The 21689-nt window shown below is 40.2% G+C and overlaps 1 protein-coding gene across 1 annotated transcript in view; it reads right to left on the bottom strand.

The window, feature by feature from the left end:
• CCDC93 (coiled-coil domain containing 93) overlaps positions 1-21249 on the bottom strand; it is a 108439-nt gene extending 87190 nt beyond the window's left edge. The window contains exons 1-6 of the mRNA XM_024224507.3: positions 21134-21249; positions 19326-19439; positions 17175-17269; positions 14134-14245; positions 12105-12203; positions 9637-9693 (exon numbers count right to left, since the gene is read on the bottom strand). Coding sequence (XP_024080275.1) covers positions 9637-9693; positions 12105-12203; positions 14134-14245; positions 17175-17269; positions 19326-19439; positions 21134-21175 — 519 coding nt within the window. The 5' untranslated portion in view covers positions 21176-21249. The remainder of the gene's footprint in view (positions 1-9636; positions 9694-12104; positions 12204-14133; positions 14246-17174; positions 17270-19325; positions 19440-21133) is intronic.
• Between the last annotated feature and the right edge of the window lie 440 nt (positions 21250-21689).

Below are 21689 nucleotides of genomic sequence, written 5' to 3'. Positions count from 1 at the left end.
AACTTTTTTATTTCATACTTCTTAAGGACTGCCTGTCTTCCTTCTGGATTATTCTTGAATTCTCATGTTTGAGCAAAAAATATAGTTGTTACTCTATGGTACTATCATTTTAGATGCAGTTGTGATAAAAAAATAAATAGCTGAAATAGGCAGATCTTCCTTTTACAATTTCACCTTTAAAGTAGTGGGGTACTGAATGTCAATGATTGCAATGAGTAATACTAAATGAGCAGTATGGTAATAATAATTAAATAACTGCATTGACTTATTTTGTTTAGGAGAATCCATCCTCAACAGACAGGATTCTGAAGACTATCCACCTTCAAGATCACCATCGTTTTCTATAGTTTCAGAGTTATCTGCCAATGATAGTGTTTCAGTAACATCATGTATGTCACATAGCCATAGTATATCACCTGTAGCAAAAAGAAAAGAAAAAAATCTCCATCATCCAGAAACAATCATAGATAAATTTGTGATAAGAACCAGCAGATTACAAAACGAGGTAATTGATGAAAAAATTGCCCGGTTTGTTTATGCAACAAACTCTCCTTTCCCTATGATTGAGAACCCACACTTCATTAACATGGTTCAGTCATTAAGACCAGGATACAGTCCACCCAACAGAGCAGATGTCGCAGGCAAATTACTGGATAAAGTGTATGAAAGAGAAATTGAGCAGTGTGCAAAAGGTCTAGAAGAGGAAATTGTTAACCTGAGTCTTGATGGGTGTAGCAATGTCCACAGTGATCCTATTGTATGAGCTTGTGTGACAACAGAAGGGAATGTCTTCCTACAGAAACAACTGATACATCAGGAAATGCACACACAGCAGAATACTTACAAGTAGCAGCAGTAAAAGCTTTAACAACTGTGAAAAAATTTCAAATGTCTAGTATGCAGCTTGGTCACAGACAATGCTGCAAATGTATTCAAGATGAGAAGAAATTATTTAGAAGAGAGTCCCAAGCTAATAACATACAGTTGCAGTGCTCATTTGATGCACCTCCTAGCCAACGACGTCAGTGTTCCAGAAATAAAGGCTAATGTTATTGAAATTGCAAAATACTTCCATAACAACCACTTTGCAGCAGCTGCTCTGAAAAAAGTGGGAGGAACCAAGCTAACTCTCCCACAAGACGTGCGATGGAACTCAGTAGTGGACTGTTTTGAGCACTATATCAAGAACTGATGACAGTTTGTGAACAAAATCGTGAAAAAATAGATGGCATTGTCACAGCCAAAGTTCTCAACATTGAGCTTAAAAGAAATGTTGAACACGTGCTGAGTACCCTGAAGCCTATTTCTGTAGCCTTGAACAAAATGGAGGGAAACAGCTGTTTTATTGCTGACACTGTTGAAATCTGGAAGGAATTGAGTGAGATCTTAAAAAGAGAAATATGCAATGACAGAGTTAAATTACAAACATTAAAAAAATGAATGGGACAAGCACTGTCTCCAGCTCATTTTCTTGAAAATATTCTCAATACTCGGTACCAGGTCAAACCTTAACTGCTGAAGAAGAGGAGATGGCTATGACATGGACATCTAGCACTCATCCTTCCATAATGCCAACTATAATAAACTTCAGAGGGAAGGGTGAACCATTCAAGAAAGAAATATTTGCTGATGATGTTTTAAAGAAAGTCACACCAGTGAATTGGAGGAAGTCACTTAAGCACTTGTATTCAGAGACTGTTGAAGTGATAATCTCACTTTTAACAGCAGTAGCTTCTTCTGCTGGTGTAGAAAGAATATTTTCTTCCTTTGGACTAATTCATTCCAAATTGAGAAATCGTTTGGGACCTGAAAAAGCAGGAAAGCTTGTTCTTCTTTTCCAGATTATGAAATAACAGGAAAACGAAGGTGAAGACGACTGTTAGCTGCAGAAGCCAGTATTTTAAGTTTCTCATGTTAACCTGGCTGAGACAGTCGATTTAATTTTTGTTTTTGTTTTTTAAATATTTCATTTAACCATTTTAGTTAAAAACAATTTTAACAAAAACAAACCGGATTTTAAAAACCTTGAACATTTAACTCAATTCAAAATTTCATATGCTTGTTTTGTTAAAATATTATGTGTTTGTTGTTGAAGAAAAAAATCCAGAATACATAACATTGTTGTTTTAGTTAAATAAAACAATTTAAATGTCTGTCTGGTGATGTTCTTCTCCTAATACAGCATGGCAAGAAAATCCTCCAAATATTAATGATTAACTTGTTGAACTGGAGATAGTTCACCTCCCAATGACTTCATAAATATCTACTTCAATTACCTTTGGTAAATGAAATAACCAAACAATCATTCATTTTCTGATATAGCTGTAAAACTAATCTGTTTTTCAAAATAAATCACTTTAAAAATGTATAGTGTGTACCTTCTAAAAATGGAACCTACATCTATCTCCGAGTCGTGAAAAATGTGTGTTAAGGTTATAACAACCAACAAGAATGCACTTTTATGTAGAAATCCATGATTTGAGTCTTACTGACTAGTGATTTAAATCAAATCCACCCTGATTAAGAGAACAAAACTCCAGACCTATTAAACAAAAGAACAAACAAAAATCATCTATCAGTATAGAACAGCGGCATCTGAGCTGCTCGTTATGACATTCTACACTTTTCTACTGACACACTGTCAAAACAGTAACCCTTTTACAGATACACTGACAAAGAACACTGGTGTTCCCAGAATCTGCTCTCTAGCTTTGCTCACTAAGTATCATGAAAATACGTCAGAGCCTCCTCTTTTCCCCCTCTTGTTTTTAAGTGTTTTGATGAGTTCTGGCAGCTTTACAGCAGGAAACACTTTTTTTATTAAAGCCACTAGGTATCAGTGCAAGTGCCATAGAAGCCATTTAAATTCATGACAGTTGTTCAAATGCAGCAGAAGTTGTCCTTTAAGATTTTTAACTGGCTTACATACACACACACATATATATATAAAAAAGAGAGCTGAAGTAAAAATGTAAATTAGCCATCTCCCAATGCAACTGTATTCCAATTCCCGACACCCACCTAACCGCTATGTCTCCTGCTTTAACATTAAGAGATTGCAAAAATTAGTTGGGTATTACTTAATGCAGCCAGATGTCCTAGTTTTAGTGCCAAAAAGTGTTGAAATGTCATTATTTAGATCTCAAGATGAGAGGTTATAGCTCAGAAATCCACTTTACAGCTATACCTCACAGGAAAAATATTCATAATAAAAACAGTCAGGGTCTAATCTCAAAACAACAATATTTTACATAGGGGAGAGAAGGAAGGGAGAAATGTGTTGACAGGACCAGAATAGTACTACACCTCTACCCCGATATAAAGCTGTCCTCGGGAGCCAAAAATCCTTACCGTGTTATAGGTGAAACCATGTTATATCGAACTTGCTTTGATCCGCAGAGTGCGCAGCCCCGCTCCCCCGGAGCACTGCTTTACCGCGTTGTATTCGTGTTATATCGGGTCGCATTATATCGGGGCAGAGGTGTATGTGTTTTAAACTTTATCCCCTGGTTTAAACAAAGCAGATACTGAGGTTCAAAGAACAGCCATTGTTCATAGTCTAGAGCTACCTTCCATAGTGGTAAGAATGCTAAAAATCAACATTCTCCTATTTAATTCTCAAGAATTTACCATAGCAACCTCAGCACATCACACAATATCAGTACAAAAAGCATCCATGGCCCATGAAACCTTTCTTTCACTACACCCACACCAGCACGAAACCCTTTTTCACCTGACAGTTCTCTTCACATATCTGTGAGTTAGAAATACACACACACACACACTCTATAGTCATAGCATCTACACATACAAAATAACTACAAGTTCTACTGCAAAGGGCCCCCCGAGCTCTTCAAAGCCTCCCCTTCTTCCAATATCTCCCACCCCCAACCACATAAACACATCTCTGCCGATACTTTCCAAGCTCACAAAGACTACACAAAGATTGGGGTCTTCCTGATCTCTGGTGGTAAGGAGTTCCACACTCTAGGACTTTCCACTGAGCGCGCTCTGCCCATGATACCCAGAAATTTCACCCTGGAGAAAAGGGGGGGGAAGGGCAGATGTAGTGGCCTTGTTAATCACAGCTGCCATGGAGGGCAGTAGAAGGCGAGGCGGTCACTGAGATGGGTCCAAGCGAAGGGATTTGGGAATCAAGAGCAGCATCTCAGGCTGGGTCTGGAACTGTAGAGGTAGTCAGTGCAGACTGTGAAGTACCAGTATGATGTACTCTCTCCATCTAAGTTCATTCCATTTAAGGGGCAGAGCGGCCCATTGTAGCGCCATGTGGCCCATACAGTTAGCCCCAGGTAAGCATATTGCAGGAGTCTAGTCTGAGAGTGACTAAAGCATTGATCAGCCTACTTCGTCTCAGAGATTATGGGGCTTTGAATTTTGGAAGAAGGCATTTCTATATACTGTGGTTCTTTAGGTGTCCAAAAGCAGCAATTACTTCAATAGGACCATAACTGCCTTGACTCTCAGACAAGGACTTTCAAACACTAAGTCTAACAATGTGTTGGAAGAGTCCTAGACAGAGTAGGTGAAAAAGAAGAGAGCTCTTTGAACCATCTATGTCAGACATGGTCAGTTCTCGACAACAGAAAAAAAAACAAATAGAGACCTGTAAAAATAAAGAGGCCTTTCAGTATCACTGTCACAGGTGGCAAGAAGCAGAGGAAAAGGCATGCCTGGAAATCCTAGCGGAAAACAGCACTGTATACCTAGTCCTTATAAAATATCTAGATTGCAACTCTTTCTGCAATGCACTTGAATACTACACAATAAGAACAACAGAAAACTAAGATATAAAATGAGCCCTAGGGCTTCAGATCAGCTACTATGTAAATTAGAGCCTCAGGAGTAGGTAGATATTCTAGCTCATTTTATACATGGAATTGAAATAATATTTCAAATAATTATGAGATGACTGATATATGCTGCATTATTTTAAGATTAAACATAAAAAAGTGTTTACTTTAGAACAATCTGAAGTCTATTTTTTCTTCTAGTTGCAGCTCAGCTTGGTCTACTCTGATTAAAAATGATGCAAATTTAAAGATAAGAAATATGGAGCTGAGGGTCAAGTGCACAGAATAAATTCTTAATGGCTCTTACCTGGTGATCTGAGGTTTTGTTAAATATCACCAAGGTTTTTTTGTTTGAAGTTCTCCCTACACAGAGATACAGCATTATAAATTCTAATGCCAAAGTAAACTGGTGGTTTCTTTCCTCAGAAGGATTTCTGCTAGGTATTCAGCATTATGGATCCACAACTCCTATAAATCAGTATTGTCTTATGTTCTACTAGTAAGAATCCATACTGCATGCTGAACATGCATGTTGTACTATGGAATCCATGGGGACATTATCAGCGCCAAATTGATTTCTATATCACAATTTCCTGCTCGCTTTGAAAAGGAAGGGGCCTGTGTATTTCAGATTAGTGTTAGCTTTGAGAAGGAGGGTTTTTGCACAAATGCACAAACTGCTTCCTACCGTGGCTGACTAGAAAAGACACTATGCAAGAAAATGTTATGGTGGAATCAACATTAAAGATGATACACAGAGAGCAGCCTTTGTGTCTCTCTCCTGTGTGTGACTGGAGCTGGTACAAAATTAATCCACCTCCAATCCAGAGGTAGGCAATCCCTAATATTCTCTTTTAATGCCTTATTCTGAGCTGGTGTGGAACCTATACCGCCAGTATTCAGCAGATGTGGTGGCAGTTCTCCCTACTCGAGAATACCATGGGCCTGTCCAAACTCATGTCAATAAAGTGAAGATGCACTATCATTTAACTCTAAAAATTAAAGCGCTGCAGTTATCTATAATCTAGTGGAGAAGAGCTTGCAGATTCTACATTGTAAAAAAGTATCCACTCCTTTGTCACCACAAAACAAACAAATATATTTACTCACTGCATATTTAGCCCTGGGTGACCTCAAATCCCAGAGCGTCCAGCACTTTCCCAGAGTTAGTGCTGCATGTCCTGCCTGCTGTCCAACCAGATCAAGACTGGGGACTTCGTGGATCAGTGTCCCAGAACAGGAAACCTACCTAACCTCTGGGATTTCAAAGGAACATCCAAGGTAAAGCTTGTGGAAACATGAAGGTTTTTTCCTTAGAGAATAGTTTGAAATCCAAAGTCCAACCATGTTTGAGCCAAGACTGTGATTTCAACATTCCCAGTAAGAGAATTAAACTTTCCGTGTGCAATCTGACCACCAGTTGGGTAGCATAAGCCTTGGGAAAGCTAAGAAAGTCAGCAAACGCTGATGGGCAGTCAACAAGTGCAGGTCAGGTACCAGAGGTGGTCTGATGTATTTATACTGGGTAAACGGTATTGGTGGGGGCTGGGAGCAGGAGAGGAAAGAAACACAACAAGGCAAGCCAAGTCTTCCTTTTGAGAAGATGCTCAAGTTGAGGTGCTTCAGCACTTCATTTGTGTCTTTTCTAAAGCAATTAACAAGATCATAAGCTTCCTTAACATGTTTAACATGTGTCCATGATATCTGTAGGAAGATTCATCCTGGAACAAAGATGGGGGGAAAAAGGTAATACAGGCCATTTATATTAAAAAAACATTTGTCCAACTATTTTTTTTTTATAATTGTTTCAGCAATTATAAAACATGGTTGACTAAGACCCGTTCCTCCTTCTGTTCTTGAATATTTTTAGATAAGAAGTTAGTCTTCCAACTTATTCAAGTTAGTGTGAGAAAGTGGAGAACCAATACAAGGTCTAACAATTGAATTTTATCTACATAAATAAGGCTTGGCAGAATTTGATTTTTTTTTTATAATTCTGATGGATATCAATGTTTTTTTTATGCTTTAAGATTTTTATTGATTTACATTTTCAGAGTTGCAGGATATGATGGGAGGTCAAACAATAAATTATGTAACGATAGTACATGTTGAGAGTCAAAAGTTAAAGCTTTACAACTGTTGACGGTTGTGTTTTAACATCACATCAAAAACCACAAAATAAATATCTTTAAATCAAACTATTAAGTTCTAAAGCAGCATTTTTCTTACTTTGTCTATTTGTAAGTTTCTATCATCATCGATGGAAATATTTTTTTTGTCTGTTTGTGTGTATTGGGTGAAGTCAACGTTTATTGATATTTGCCAATAAAAATCTATTCCTTCCAAGCCTATATATTAGGAATACCCAGCCTCTAGAGAAAAGGGGGATGACTTGGATTTCCCTCTTTCCACAAACCAGCATTCCCTGAAATCTTCAAAAAACAGAGATGCATGGTCAAGTCCCATCCTGCCTGTGAAGTCTGCAGACTGAGAAGCAGAAGTAGGACAAAGTGTGCATCACCACCACTAGGTTGCTGCCATCACATCAAGGTCTATGACCACTGAGGACATTCCAAGTTTCTGGGGCAAAAGGCCCACATTCTGGAATCCCAGTTGCTGGGATTTCAGTTCAGGCCGGAATCTAGTCTTCAGTCTGAATGGGGAGGGGGAAAGGAATGGAATCTGTTGGGATGGAGGATCCTGAACTTGATGTACTATGTAGATGTATGGCAATGAAATCAAGATAGTGTGAGTGGGAACCCTGTTCTGTGGATCAACCTCATGAGGGGTGTTCTGTTGATCTTCTGTGGATAAATTAGGATGACCAGAAGGGAGAAAAGTATAAAGGGATGATGTATGGCTGTTATTTCACCTGAACATAGGCATTCATGGCAGGGACTATGTCAATCCAGCTGTGACTCTGTTGCTGATGGGCATATACAAAAGCAGGAAGCTTCGCTGAGGAGACTGAACAGAAGGCAATGTAGCCACTAAAACCCAGCTGCTTCATCAGCATCAATCCAGTTTTTTTAAGATCATCACTTCTTTGTACTGGTGACCAAAATCATATATCCAGCATTATGATTTCACTGAAGAAACAAGAGCAAACTATGGCTGAGATTGAACAAAAATCTTCTAATGATAAATATCTTTAACTTAGAACAACTTTGAAAAACAGGTGAAAGTTCAATGGATTTAGAGGGGGAAGTGATGTGTGACACATTAGGAGTTTGCCTCTCAGCATGACAGCACCTCTTTAATTTACCTGATGTGGCTGATAAAAAAGAAGATTGTATTCCTTATGCAACAGAAGCAATGTTATCAGAGTATGCAAATGGAAAAGGGCAAACCTAGAATGGGAAGATAAGTTAATTTCCAGCTTCACACGAAATATGGACTATTGGAGTGGAGTTACTCAAAGGGTCACCATAACAACAGCTAGTAGTTCAAAGAAAGATGAGGGGTCAATTAAAGCAGAATGTAATTAACATTTTTAACAGGGAGGGTAATTAACCATGGAACAGACTGTCAAGGGAAGTGATACATTGACCACCACTTTGAGACTCTTAATATACATTGGATCGCTTCCTAAAATATATGCTCTAGTTTCACCACTTATTTGCCTCAAAAATGTTGACTTATGTAGCACGGAAGAATAATTCCCATCAATGCAGCAGGAATTACTGTGTGAAGTTCTTTGGTCTGTTTTATTCAGGCAGTCAACTAGATGATCATAGTGGCCTTAAAATCTACAGACAAGAATTTCAAGGCTGTCATTTTGGGGGGCATCAATTTCTGGGTACCCAGCTCCACCCACATTAATGGGGCATATCCCTCCCACCCCCCAGAGGGCAGGTACTTACCATTTTCTGAAGACCAGGCCTCTCTGCGGGGTTTATTTGAATACCCCAAAATTGAGACCACCAAAATCACTAGTCACTTTTCAAAAATTTGGCCTTTGAATGTACAGAGAGCATCAAGGACAAGTGAAGCAAACTACTGACATTGAAAGTAAATGGATAGTCAGATTAGAGATACAAATTGTTCAGCAAGCAAGAGCACAGAGATGCCTACCTGCTATCTAGACATTTTAATTCAGGTAAGACAGAATGACAATTAAAGTACACAGGATATACTAATCCTTGGTGGCATTATCTGATTCATAACATTATTTGCAACAACATGGTTTCTGATAGCAGCAGCTTCTTTTTCAGTTTTGACATTTGAAGGGTTAGAAGCTATACGTTTAAAGGAGAAAAATAAAATACTATCAACTCTCAAGAGTTTGAATGCCTTGAGGAAAAAACATTGCCAAGTAGGCATAACTTGCAAGGAGTGCTCATATTTTGGTTGTTAGTTATAGCAAGTAGTTACAATGAAAACAAGTTTTGAGATTTAAATTCATTTAAATACATTTAATTTCCAGGGCTTGATTCCATTTTAATTCATTTTAAGGGTAAATTATTCCTGTTTCTGACAGTTTCAAATGAATGTTTTAGTCTCCTAGAGTTTTAATGATGTATGTGTCATCTTGTGACTTTTGTTTGATGGCATGGAAAGAGACACTCCCTGCGGTGGCAACTGACGTGCTTTATGCCGGCGGTGCATTATACACCTAAAGGTTTCTAATGGGAAATGTTGGCATCTATGACCCTTTCTGAGAACGAGATCTGACATGCAGCACCTAATTGGGACCTCCTCATGAGAAAACCCAGTAGCAGTTGCACTAATTAGAATTAAATATCACATTTCATTACTCACAAAAAGGTCTTTAAACATTTAAGTTCTGAAGCTTGATCATAAAAGCTCAATATATTGTACTTACAAAGATATTGGTAACTGTTTTGATAGCCTTCTCTTTTCTTTGCATAAACTCATCATCCTGCAAGACAATTAATTGACACAATTAAAAACAAAAAAAATTAAGCTTAAGCCTCAACATTACTAATGCATTTAGCAAGCAGACTTGTCAACTGATTCCTAAATGAGCTGCTCAATTATTCAGTTAAGTACACTTAACTCTACAATGGCATCAACAGTCTGTCTGTTCTCTGTTCGTACAGCACTGCTACAATAGTGTCCTACCCAAGACTGGGGATCCTTGGTGAAATCGCAAGGCAAATTAACATGGACTTGTTGCAGAGGAAAGTAAGTGTTTCAGTGTACAGTAACTCCTCACTTAACGTTGTAGTTATGTTCCTGAAAAATGCAACTAAGTGAAACGATGTTAAACGAATGCAATTTTCCCATAAAATTTAATGCAAATGCGGGGGATTATGTTCCAAGGAAATTTGGGGGGGCGGGAGACAGACAAAAGGCGTTATATACTGTACAGTACTGTACTGTGGTTTGGAAGTGCCCCTGGCTTACCCCACACAGGCACAGCCAACTGCAGGCAAGAACGCTAGGAAGCACCTTCGCAGCAGCAGCTTCCCCGGAGAAGAACAGGTGCCGACTTTGCCGGGGGATGCTCCAGGCCCGCCTCGTTCTGTCCCCGCTCCATTCTAGGCCCACCTCTTCCCACCCCCACTCCACCCCCTCTCCGGAGCAGCCGCATCCCCGCTCCTCTCCCCTCCGCCCCCCACCAAAGTCCTAAGCGTCGCCAAACAGCTGTTTGGCATTGCTTAGGACTATCTGGGAGCGAGGGGGAGGAGTGGAGATGCAGCACTTCCCTGCTCCTCTCCCTCCCTCCCAGAAAGTCCTAGGTGCCGCGAAACAGCTGTTTGGCAGTGGGGGAAGCACTGGGAGGGAGGGGGAAGAGGTGGAGAAGAGGAACTTGTGCAATGCTCCCTTGTAAAGTCACTGCTCTTCTACAGAATCTTACAAGCAGTGGACAAAGCAGGCAGCCAAACAACGTTATAAGGGAGCATTTTGCACAACTTTAAATGAGCATGTTCCCTAATTGAGCAGCGACGTAACTTTGAAACAACGTTAAGAGGGAGGACGTTAAGTGAGGCGTTACTGTAATGGTTACTTAGATTTCAGTTTGGGAAGGAGGGTTGTCAGCATTATTATTTCCATTTTAATGAGGATACTGAGGCAGAGAGAGGCTCAATGACTTGCCCAATGTCACATAGGAAGTCTGTATCTGTAACAGAGCGGGGAACTGAAACCAGTTGCAGCCTATCACCCTAGCCACTGGGCCATCCTTCCTCTCACAATTCTGTATTCAAAATACAGCTGTTTTAGGAAGTGGATCTATTATTATAGTTTAGACATTTGAGATTTTTAATCTCTCTTTTATTACCACTCATCCAGCATTATCAAAGGAACCTATGGGGTTTAGGAGTCCAACTCTGAATGAACATCAATGGGATTTGTGCACCTAACTCCCTTAGTGGCATTTGAAAATTTCAGACATATGCCAGTCTGTATCAGCAATCTCACTGGTTAACCAAACCAGTTAACAACTGAAATAGCAACTGCACCTCCCCAAAATGGAAAAGTAGGTCTAGATGTCCATAATATTCCTAGCACAAATGGTCTATGGAAAGACAACACAACAGTAACCTCAGACAACCAATTAAAATGAGCAGATGAAAGATGTAACTAAATGTTCGTAAACTCATACTTCCTTAAAGACAGTGCAATTGAATACCACAATTTCATAACAAGTTCAGCTGAAGAGTGGGGGAAGATTGGCAAGAGGTTATGAAGTTTTCAGTTACATATTCAGAGGTAGTTTCACAACCTCAAGGAAATAAAAAGGGATTGCACAGCAAATCAGCCCATCACACTAGAATTCTACTCCATACAGTTTAAGCAAAAGTAGTCTGTTACGCAACTGTAAACTCCTTAGTATTTCATTTCTATAAGCCGTTGTGAAGATAACTAATGTACTGAGAGAACTAGTCCCAATGGATTTGTTCAGAAAAGGACATATTACATATCTCAAACTCCAGGCTAATATGACTAGCATTATCAGAGATATTTTGCCCAGAGCTGTTGCAACTGTAACAATTTGATATTGTCACTTTCTGGGCTGAAACAGTGGCTCTAAGCAAAAGCTGGTAATATCATACTTATGAACTATTTGGGGTTAGCAAGAATTCATCTCCCCCGATATACGCAGATGGACCTTCAATTTGGATTCTGGTGTTTACTTGCTTTTCTAACAGTAATCTTTATAGTTAGACCCATCCAGTTATAGACTAAAAATCATGGCCAGATCCTCAGCTAAGGTAAATCAGCACAGTATTATCAGCTTCACGGATTTACAGCAACTGAGGAGACAGCCCCATGTGTGTACAGACATATTTTGAGAGAAAACAAAAAGATTTAGCTAGGTCTTACCTCTGGTAGACTACGAGTTTTCTGAAACTGGGATATGGAATAGGAGCGGATATAGTCTCCCATTTCTTCTCTAGTTTCTATTGCACGTTTCACCAGCCACTAAAGAGAACATTGATACTATTATGCAACAACTTATTTCTAAGTATTTTGTATGTGAAAAAAATCAAATATTTCAAAACTCAAAGTTTGTATGGATGTGTGACACCTCAGTGATTAACTCCATAAATAGCTCAATAACATTAGCTATTTTATTATCTTCATCTTCTCTATTTTTGTACATATTAAAAACTCAACAGAGTCATAAACTAAGTAACATACATACTGTGTCTGTAACCCAGGCCTTCCCACACCCCATAGACTCATAGACTTTAAGGCTAGAAGGGACCATCATGATCATCTATTCTGAGCTCCTGCACATCGCAGGCCACAGAACCTCAGTCACCCACTCCTATAATAGGCCCATAACCTCTGTCTGAGTCACTGAAGTCCTCAAATCTTGATTTAAAGACTTCAGGCTACAGAAAATTCTCCATTTACTCTAGCTCAAACCAGCAAGTGACCTGTGCCCCACACTACAGAGGAAGGTGGAACACCTCCACCCTCTCATCTCTGCAAATCTGATCTGGGAGAAAATTCCTTCCCAACCCCAAATATGGTGATCAGATAGACCCTGATATGTGGGCAACACCCACCTGGGAAAGAATTCTCTGTAGTAACAGAGCCTTTCCCATCCAGTGTCCCATTTCTGGCTGTTGGAAATATTTGCTAATAGTCATCACGTGCACTCCCTACAGACAAGCATGACTGAAGGAGTGGGGACAGAGTGAGTGCCCTGATCCTACATTGTGAACCACATGGGTCATTGACTTTAACAGGTCTCTGTGTAGGTGCAATAGTCCCGCAGAGTAAATCACAATGCAGAACCAGAGCCTTAGTTTGTAAGTTCCTTTAGGCAAGGACTGTGTCTTTCTAGGTTTTCTGAGTCACCTAGCACATTCTGAGCAATGTTATTTGTACAACAACGCATTGCAGAACTAGATATATTCACATATGGTTTATCCCATATATTCATGTCTGCTATTTCACTAAGAACTTTTTTAATTCTCACTGTAAATTTATTCTCATGGATTTTCCAAATTAATGACAATTACTGAAAAAATGCTGAGTTCCACATCAAAATCCCATTGCCTCTCTCGCCCAAGATAAAAAGCCAATTGTCAAAGTTGATTTCGAAAGAGCCAAGGAAGTCAACACAATTACTAGGAATATTCATTGGAATTTTGCCTGTATTGACTGATTTTTTTAAGTCAAATATTTAGATTTCACTCAATCTCAGTCCAAAAAGCAAAATATAAAATAAAACCTAAGAAAACTATGTGGGACAGTTTAACCACAAAGCATCAAGCTAGTGACTGAAATGTTTTAGCTTTTTCCCTTGCTGTTCATCTTTAAAGAATTTCTGAGCAGAAGCAGGCTGACTCTTCCCATCCCCCATTTTTAATCCTTTCCTTTCTTCTCGCTCTTTACACCCTCTAATCCCCACTTAAAAAAAAAAAAAAAAAAAAAACTTGAGTGTCTTTTAATCTCATTTATACCCTGTGTTTTGAGCCACTTTCCTTGTAACTTATTTCATATATTTATTACACTTTGCAAGGAATATCTTACTGCACCAGGACCCTACATGGGCTCAAAAAAGAACCACTAGCAGATTCTAAAGCAAGATTTCTTCCAACTGGCAGAATACTGCATGCAGAATCCAGCCCAATGTTGCAGGTAATCCAGACAATTTTGTTCTTCATGTGGGTCAGAGTGTGCTTTAGAATTCCATTTTATATAAAGACATCCTGGTGTTTTAAAATATTTACCCTTAAAAAAAAGTTTTTAACCTGATATTTCATTCCAAAGCAGAACAAACTTGCAGAAGGTATAAAGTTCAGCAGTCACACAGGTATTAAAAGTCCTATGTAAGTTTTAAGGCTTTTGCTTTGTTTAAAAAAAAAAAAAGTGTGATGCACAACAAAGCTATTACCTGTACAACAGGGAATATGTGAATGAAATCCAGTCCCTGGATCTGATGCGGCTCCAAACGATGGGGGCACTTCATTTTTGGTAAGACAGACACAATTTTCTCTGTTAAGGCACTATTTGAAAAGAAAAATATCAAAGTGTAAACAATAAAATGGTTTAAATTTTAAAGAATGACATTTCCAAAATATGTAATGTTGTTGTAGCCATGTTGGTCCTAGGATACTAATTTCCACATTACGTAGTAGTTTGAAAGTGCCCTCTATTGGATGAAACTGGATAACACAATCTGGAAAAAAAAACCTCTTGTTTTATGAGCACAGTTGTGAAGTCGTATTTTTTAAAATTAATAAGCCTATTGCTTGTTTCTTAATTTCCATTACTCAACATCAAATTTAAAATTTCTTAGGCTGATCAGATGCAGTGCACGCAAGATCGTGAGGGATATCCATTTTATACATATGTTTCTGTTACCATGCACATATATTTAACTGCTCAAAGATAGAGAGACTAACTTTAAAACATAATTATATCTTTTATCAAAGAAAGTTCAATTTCAGGATGAAAAATCTGGAACTTAAAACTGTCTGAGTGGATCTCTGCTGTTGTTACTAATTAAGCGCCCTCTCCTACAAAAACCATGAAATAGCTAGAATATTGTAAAAGTGGAATATCTACCAAGAATGCTGCTTACATGTACAAAGTCCAATCAGCTGGAGTAAATATAATCCAGTTTGCTGAGAAAAAATGTTCTTCTGCAGCTCATAAAAGTGCTGTTAAAGTGAAAGGTAGCTTAACAGGGGGATAACTCTACTGGGGTTCAATCTTGCACCACTGAATTAACAGGAGTTTTGTCACGGATTTCAGAATAAAGCATTCTTTCCTGACCACAAAGAATTAAGTTGATATACAACGAATTGGTGCTCATGCTCAGGAAGTATCAATCTTTACAGACAACAACTTAAAAGAGTCACTGATGTGATATATTTTCCCCAAAGGAAAAAAAAAAATGAGTGTCCAGATACTGACATCAGTGGCAGAGACTATCATACTAAAGAGCTGCTGATATTTTGAAGGAAAATTGCCCAGAAGGATGGGAGAGAGTGGGATGGAAAAGAGAAAAGATCCAGAAACTGGGGATAGTGCCTGAAGAGCCAATGTTGATTCAAAGAGAAATAGTTGAATGCGAATTTTGTAATTCCTCTTATAGAGGTCTCACCATGTGATGTAATTTCCACTATGTCAATGTGTTAATGAGATGCATTAGTGTTCTTTCTTTGTACAACCAAGAGTACATGCAATCAGTTTAAAATATTTTTGTCCCACAGAGGGACAAAAAATCATGTAACAAACATAACTGTGATGTTAATTTATGCTTCCATACTTATTTTGATTACATTTATAATAGAAGACCCAAGATTTTTATTATTAGAACATTGTCTAATAAGAGCTGGCAAAATGTGCACTGGACAACAACATAAACAGAATACTTGCTAATTAATCCCTATTAACACCACCCCAAGAGCTGCATGGAAACATTGAGAGAGACTACCAGTTTAAAAAAAAAACAATATATTTAAAAAAAACAAATATCCTTATTTATACTACTAACACCTTAGATTATTAAACATCCAAATAGTATTGTTATAACAATTTCTGCTATTTTCTCACTGTTTACTTTTTGTATTTTCTTCAGCTAGAACTATTAAAACAGACTATAAAGTTTCACTTTGATTCTTGTAGACTAGCACAGTCCCTTATTTTTGGAGTTCCAAATATTCCACGGGAATGTTTAAATTCAAACTTCTCTGTATTAAATTAAAAAAAAAATCAACTAAAATGTTTTCATTAAAGTAACAGTATCAAGGGTGACTTTTTCTTTTTAAGGACACAACTGATTTTTTTGTCCTGCTACCGTTAAAACTAACATCTAAGATTTTTATGAGAGATAAGAGGAAAAAATACATTCATCTCTATTTTCTGTTTCTTTGTGCATTTAAGAATACTTTGTGTATAGCTCATTTCCCCTGGTGATGTGGATGTCTCTCAAAGCAACAGGAGAGAAAAATAACTTTTTTTTCTTTTTTTTTAAAGTAACATGATTGTAAACATCACTGAAAATCAAGAGGGGAACACAGAGGCAGATATAGTAGCTGAAACTATATTCCACTTATTTGAAGTGGAAAAATGGGCTTTTAATGCAACTTGCCTGGCACTGTCCTTCCTTAGTTACTTCCTGCAAATTTTAATTGTGGTCTACAACAGTGGGGGCTGCGGGAAGCGGCGCAGGCCGAGGGATGTGCTGGCCGCCCTTCTTGCAGCCCCCATTGGCCTGGAGCGGCGAACCGCGGCCAGTGGGAGCCGCGATTGGCCGAACCTGAGGACACGGCAGGTAAACAAACCGGCCCGGCCCACCAGGGGCTTTCCCTGAACAAGCGGCGGACCGGCTTTGAGAACCACTCGTCTGCAAGACCCCAGGTTTATCAAGAAACATACTGCACTTTAAAAATGTTGCCTTGCCCTTCTAAGGAGAGCTGCCATGGACTAATTTTGCAACCTTCCATGATGCAAGGCCTGGCTAGGTGGCAATCAAGTGCTGTCTATAAAAGGTGGCAGCAGCAGGAAGAAGCCTCTTTGGGTTTCCACCCACCATGTGAATGCTCTCCATCCTCCCTTCCTCCACAGTTTGGGGTACTTGTGAGCGACTTCCCTTTCACAAGGGCTTAGATCACAATGTCATGCTGTAGATTTTATTGGTTGATCCTTGCAATTCTAAGTTTGAGACCACAAAAGAGGACCAAAGGCGATTTACAGTGAAACTTGTCTTCCGCAACAGACAATTAAAATGCATCATCTTCCAAGAGACAGAGAACTGAATTATACTAAATACATGGGAGCCTTTGGGAAGTGGTCTCCTAAAACAGGAAATTTCTCAGTAAAACTGATCCCCTGTACAGGTTTCACATATATAAACATGATGGTGATTTGTATCAAATTTTTTACAATATGAAAAACCAAACCATGGTTCCCACTTCATCAACTTACATTTTCTGACCAATTGTAGAGTTTTCCTGAAACAATAGATCAACATCAATGTCAAAGCTGCAAGTAGTGATGCACCAGGTCATGCCACCAACTACCTAAAAATGAACAAAAATACGGTTATTTACTTTACGTTTGAGAGGGGAAATTTTCAAACAAATATGATTTAAATCCAACCAATATGGCTTCACGTTTTTAGTCTCCTTTCCCACCTCCAATACAGCACGATTCAAATGCCATCTAATATCTCATCAAAATATAGTGAAGAGAAGAGAAATACAAGACCACCATTTGTGATTTTCATTTTATTTTTTAAACTTGATTTCCTAGTTTTCTTGAGACATTGAGTTCTCTGACATGCAAGTAGATGAAAATCCATGTACACTGTCAACCACAAAGAATGGAATAAAGATTTTAAAAAAGTGATGAAGTGGCTGTTTTAGAGATCGTGAGCTATACAAACTCAATAAACAAGGATTGGAACGTGTGTTCTCATTTACCTAATCCAAGTTTTTCCACTGCTATTCTTTTATTATTTGCATTAGAAGTAGCACACAAACCCCCCACAACAGGCTAAGCACTATACAAACAGTGACAGAAAGCCCCTGACCTGAACAGGTCTCTATCTTAGGCCCCAACCCTTCAAATATTTATGAACATGCTCAATTCAAAATACCAGGGCTGTCTCATTGATTTCAAAGGGTCTACTCACTCGAAGTTAACCATGTGTACATATTTGCAAAACCTAAATACACAACAGAAAAAGAATAGAAGAGGTAACAGGCACAGAGAGGTGAAGTGACTTACCCAAGCTCTCATAGCAGGTCAGTGGCAGGCTCTAAATAGAACTCAGGTTTCCTGACTTTCAGTCCAGTACCCTTTCTACTACACCACACTGCCTCTCTAATATAAAACACTCAGCATAGTTATGAAATAATCCTTGTATATGAGTGTCTAGTTTGTTTCTCATACTTGACTGTCTAGTGTGACAGTCGGTAGAAGGGGAGGTATTTTTATTATAACAATATTTGTTAGTTAATCAAACAATTAACAAAAAGTCCCATAAAATATTCTATACCATAACAGCCTACAGAGTTTCACTACAAACACTTATGTATGTAAGTAACGCCACAGCAGGATCAGGATACAAGGCGCCAGTCCCACAACTGGATGTGTGTGAGTACCACTGAAGTGTTCATTTCCACAGATCCAGTTATAGAATCAGGGCCTTAGATAGTCTTCCTTAGACATACTTATATTTGTGCTTGTAAAGTGCTGTGACTGCCTATGGCGCTATAAATATAATAGCTTGCAGTTTTAACAAGCAAAGGTTTATAGGACAGCACAACTATCCTATGTACAAGCAAACTATTGAAAGAAATGAAAGAGCCCATTTTCAAAGGCTCTGCCATAACTACAAGGGATGTATTTTCAAAGCAAGGTTCAGGGATTTATCATCAAGTCAAATGTTAAACCAACAAAGGTACCTCTCTAAGCATATACTCTGTACAGCATGACTTACTGCCTGTCTTTGAGGATGAAGGTCCCTATAACTGCCTTTCCACAGAATTACCTAACCCTTCCCAAAAGATTTCCAGCAACAGTCCAAAAACAGCTTCACTAGATAAGTTGTTCCATTCTTTCATGAAACTCCACACCTAATAACTTCCTTAACCTTCTTTCAACTTGCCCCCATTACTCCTCATTTTCAGTATGAATAGTACCTTTTACAATGATCATACCACAACGCAAACAAGTTTTCATATTAAACAAATTTAGGTCCTTGTTTGTTTAGCCATGAAACTCTAGTTCCAGCTAAATTCCCCACACACCCACTTCAGAATTTTAGGCCCCGATTCTGCAAATAGTTACGTATGTGCTTAGCTTTATGCATGTGAATAGTCCCATTGAAGTCAACAGGACCACTCATATGAGTAACTGCAGAATTGGGTGCCTTAGTTCCCTGAGACAGGGACTCAGTTTTGCTCATATCTTCACTACATTAGTGGCACTATATAAATAATAAAAATAACTTGATTTGCTGCTGATCTCCCCTTCTCCTTACTACCTGGAACTATTAAGCTGAATTTGAAAACCATATTTAGTAAATACAGTAAACTATGTCTAATTAATAATCCTGGATTATAATCTCACCTTGTCAAAGGGTGATAACCCTTTGATTCTTGCCCTGAAATACCCAGCTGCCACCAGCAACTCCAAAATTTCAGTCAATTTGATGTTTTGTTCTTCATCTTCTCTGGTTTCAACCTAACAAACAAAGATACAATTAGCCCTAATTTTAAAATATTGTATTCACTCTACTCCTCCAACCACGCAACATTAGGACTCAAAATAAATTTTCCCAGTTTTTTTCTTAATATAGACCACGTGTATGTTAATAGAGAGATTCTCTCTCACACACTTCCCTTCCATTTGCAATCTGATAACATCTTTATGGCAACTACAACAATTGCACACATGGAAATACATTAGGCAAGTATTTAATGTGTTTCGAAGTGGCTTTAACATGAAACGTTTTGTCCTGTTTGAGAAAACCCATGTATTATTTACCAATCACTCTTGCCCTTTTATTTCAATCAGTCTGCATCTCTTCTCTAAATAGGTGTTTTCTCCCTCTTTTAAATAAACAATTCAGCCGTTGCATTCAAATTGAATCCATACCAGTTCCTGCTCTTCATTAGATCTCCCTGTCCTATCTGTTCTTAAAGTAAATCCAAACAATATGGGCACCAATTGCCACAGCACAGGTAACACACCTGTGATTCTGCAGTTTTCTGTCAACTCTGGAGGTCTTATACAATACTACATCTTAAATGTAATGTTTTCACAAAACTTTGTATGAAGATGGTAAGAGAAATGGTTGTGGGATTCAACAGTTTCCTTTAAACCAAACAAACCATTTTCAACAGTCCAGAGTAGGGCAACAGCAGCACTAATATCGAGCACTTATATAGCAGCACTACTATAGAGCACTTATATTAAGCTTTTTTTATTATTATTTCCAAAGCACTGTGCAAACATTAACTAATTAATTCACACAACGCCCCTGTGTAATAAGTGTTGTTACCCCCATTTTACAGGTAGGAAATGTGGGGAAAGGAGAATTTCCAAGACATTCCAAACCCTTGAAGAAGAGTCAGCTGTAGAGCTAGGAATAGAATTCACACGTTCCTGGCTTCAGGCCTTATGCTCAATCGGCTAGAAACATCCTGTCTCTTTTAACCCAAGAGTCAATGCAGGAAAAAGGAAGCAAGGCTGGGAAGTCGCTGCCTTTGCCGTATTAATAAAGTAAGACAATCCGCCAGACCAAAGTGTCTCCAGCGGTTTACGTTTGGTAGAAATGTAAGGGTCCGACCTCTTCATCTGGGAGTCTCCTGATAGTTTACGTTGATGTGGGAGCTTTCACCCTCGGAAAGGAATCAGCACTCACACCTACAACACTGCTGAGATGAGCAGAAGGCTGCAGCCAGGGCGACAACCGCAACCCTCTAGCCCTTCGCCCCTCTGGCCCGGACCACCCCCTTCCCCCAGCCCCTCACCCCGAACTCCCCAGGATCTGGCCTGATGCCAAAGCCCGTCACCGGGCAGGCCACGCCGGGGTCAGACCCTCCAGCAGGGGAAGCCGCCAGGCCTGGCAGCCACCGGCATAGGGGAGAGGCAGAGGCCGCCCCAGGAGGCTGTGCCCGGCACATAGCGGCGGGCGGGGGCCGCCGGATGGGGCCCTGCGCCTGCTGACCGTAAGGACCCGGCCCCGCAGCCGGGCGCAAGGCGGGGGGCTGGGCCAGGGGTCTCGTTGCACCCCGGCTGCAGGAAGCCCAGGGAAACGGCGCTTCCCCCCGCGCTCCTGGGGGGCGGCGAGGCCCGGGGAGCTGGGGCAGGGACGGAGGGAGTCAGTGCAAGGGGGCAGCTCGGTGTCCCCGGACGGGCAGGCGGGGCCGTACCTCCTGCGGAGCCTGGTACCCGTGTCCCTTGGGGGCGCCCATCGCCCCCGCTCTCCAGCCTGCCTGCGCCGCGCGCCTGCCGCTGTCACCCGCGCTGCCCCCGCCCACCAACGGCCACGGGGGTGTCCCCCCCCCGCGCGCCCGGCTCCGCTACCTCCCCGCGCGTGCGGCCCCGCCCCCCCGGGCGCGCAAGCACGTTCGAGCCGCGCCATTCGCTACGAAAGGGGGCGGGGCTGAAGGGTGACAGGCGGGTCATGTGACCGCTTGGAACACAGAGCGCCGGGGACTGGGGGTAGCCGCCTCCAGGTCTGCCCTTGGCTGTGGGGCTGCGGGTGCCCGCTGGCAGCAGGCAGGCGGTTAATTGTAGGGAGGGCCGGGGCAACCTCCCTGCCAGGCCAGGGCATTTGTCCTCAGCCCCCTTCGCTTGCATTAGCCCCCAGCGTCCAGGGAATCCGGGATTTCCCTCCGCTCTGCTTTTCACTGGGGGTTGCGAGGCGGTTTAAAGGCATTTGTGGGCACGGGCGTAAGCCCTGCAAATGCATCTTTTGTAAACGCA

Source organism: Terrapene carolina, unplaced genomic scaffold (genome assembly GCF_002925995.2).
Source record: "Terrapene carolina triunguis isolate 2854851 unplaced genomic scaffold, T_m_triunguis-2.0 Scaffold62, whole genome shotgun sequence".
Lineage (NCBI taxonomy): Eukaryota > Metazoa > Chordata > Testudines > Emydidae > Terrapene > Terrapene triunguis.
Note: the sequence above shows the minus strand (reverse complement) of the source record. Positions and strands in the feature narration are given on the sequence as shown.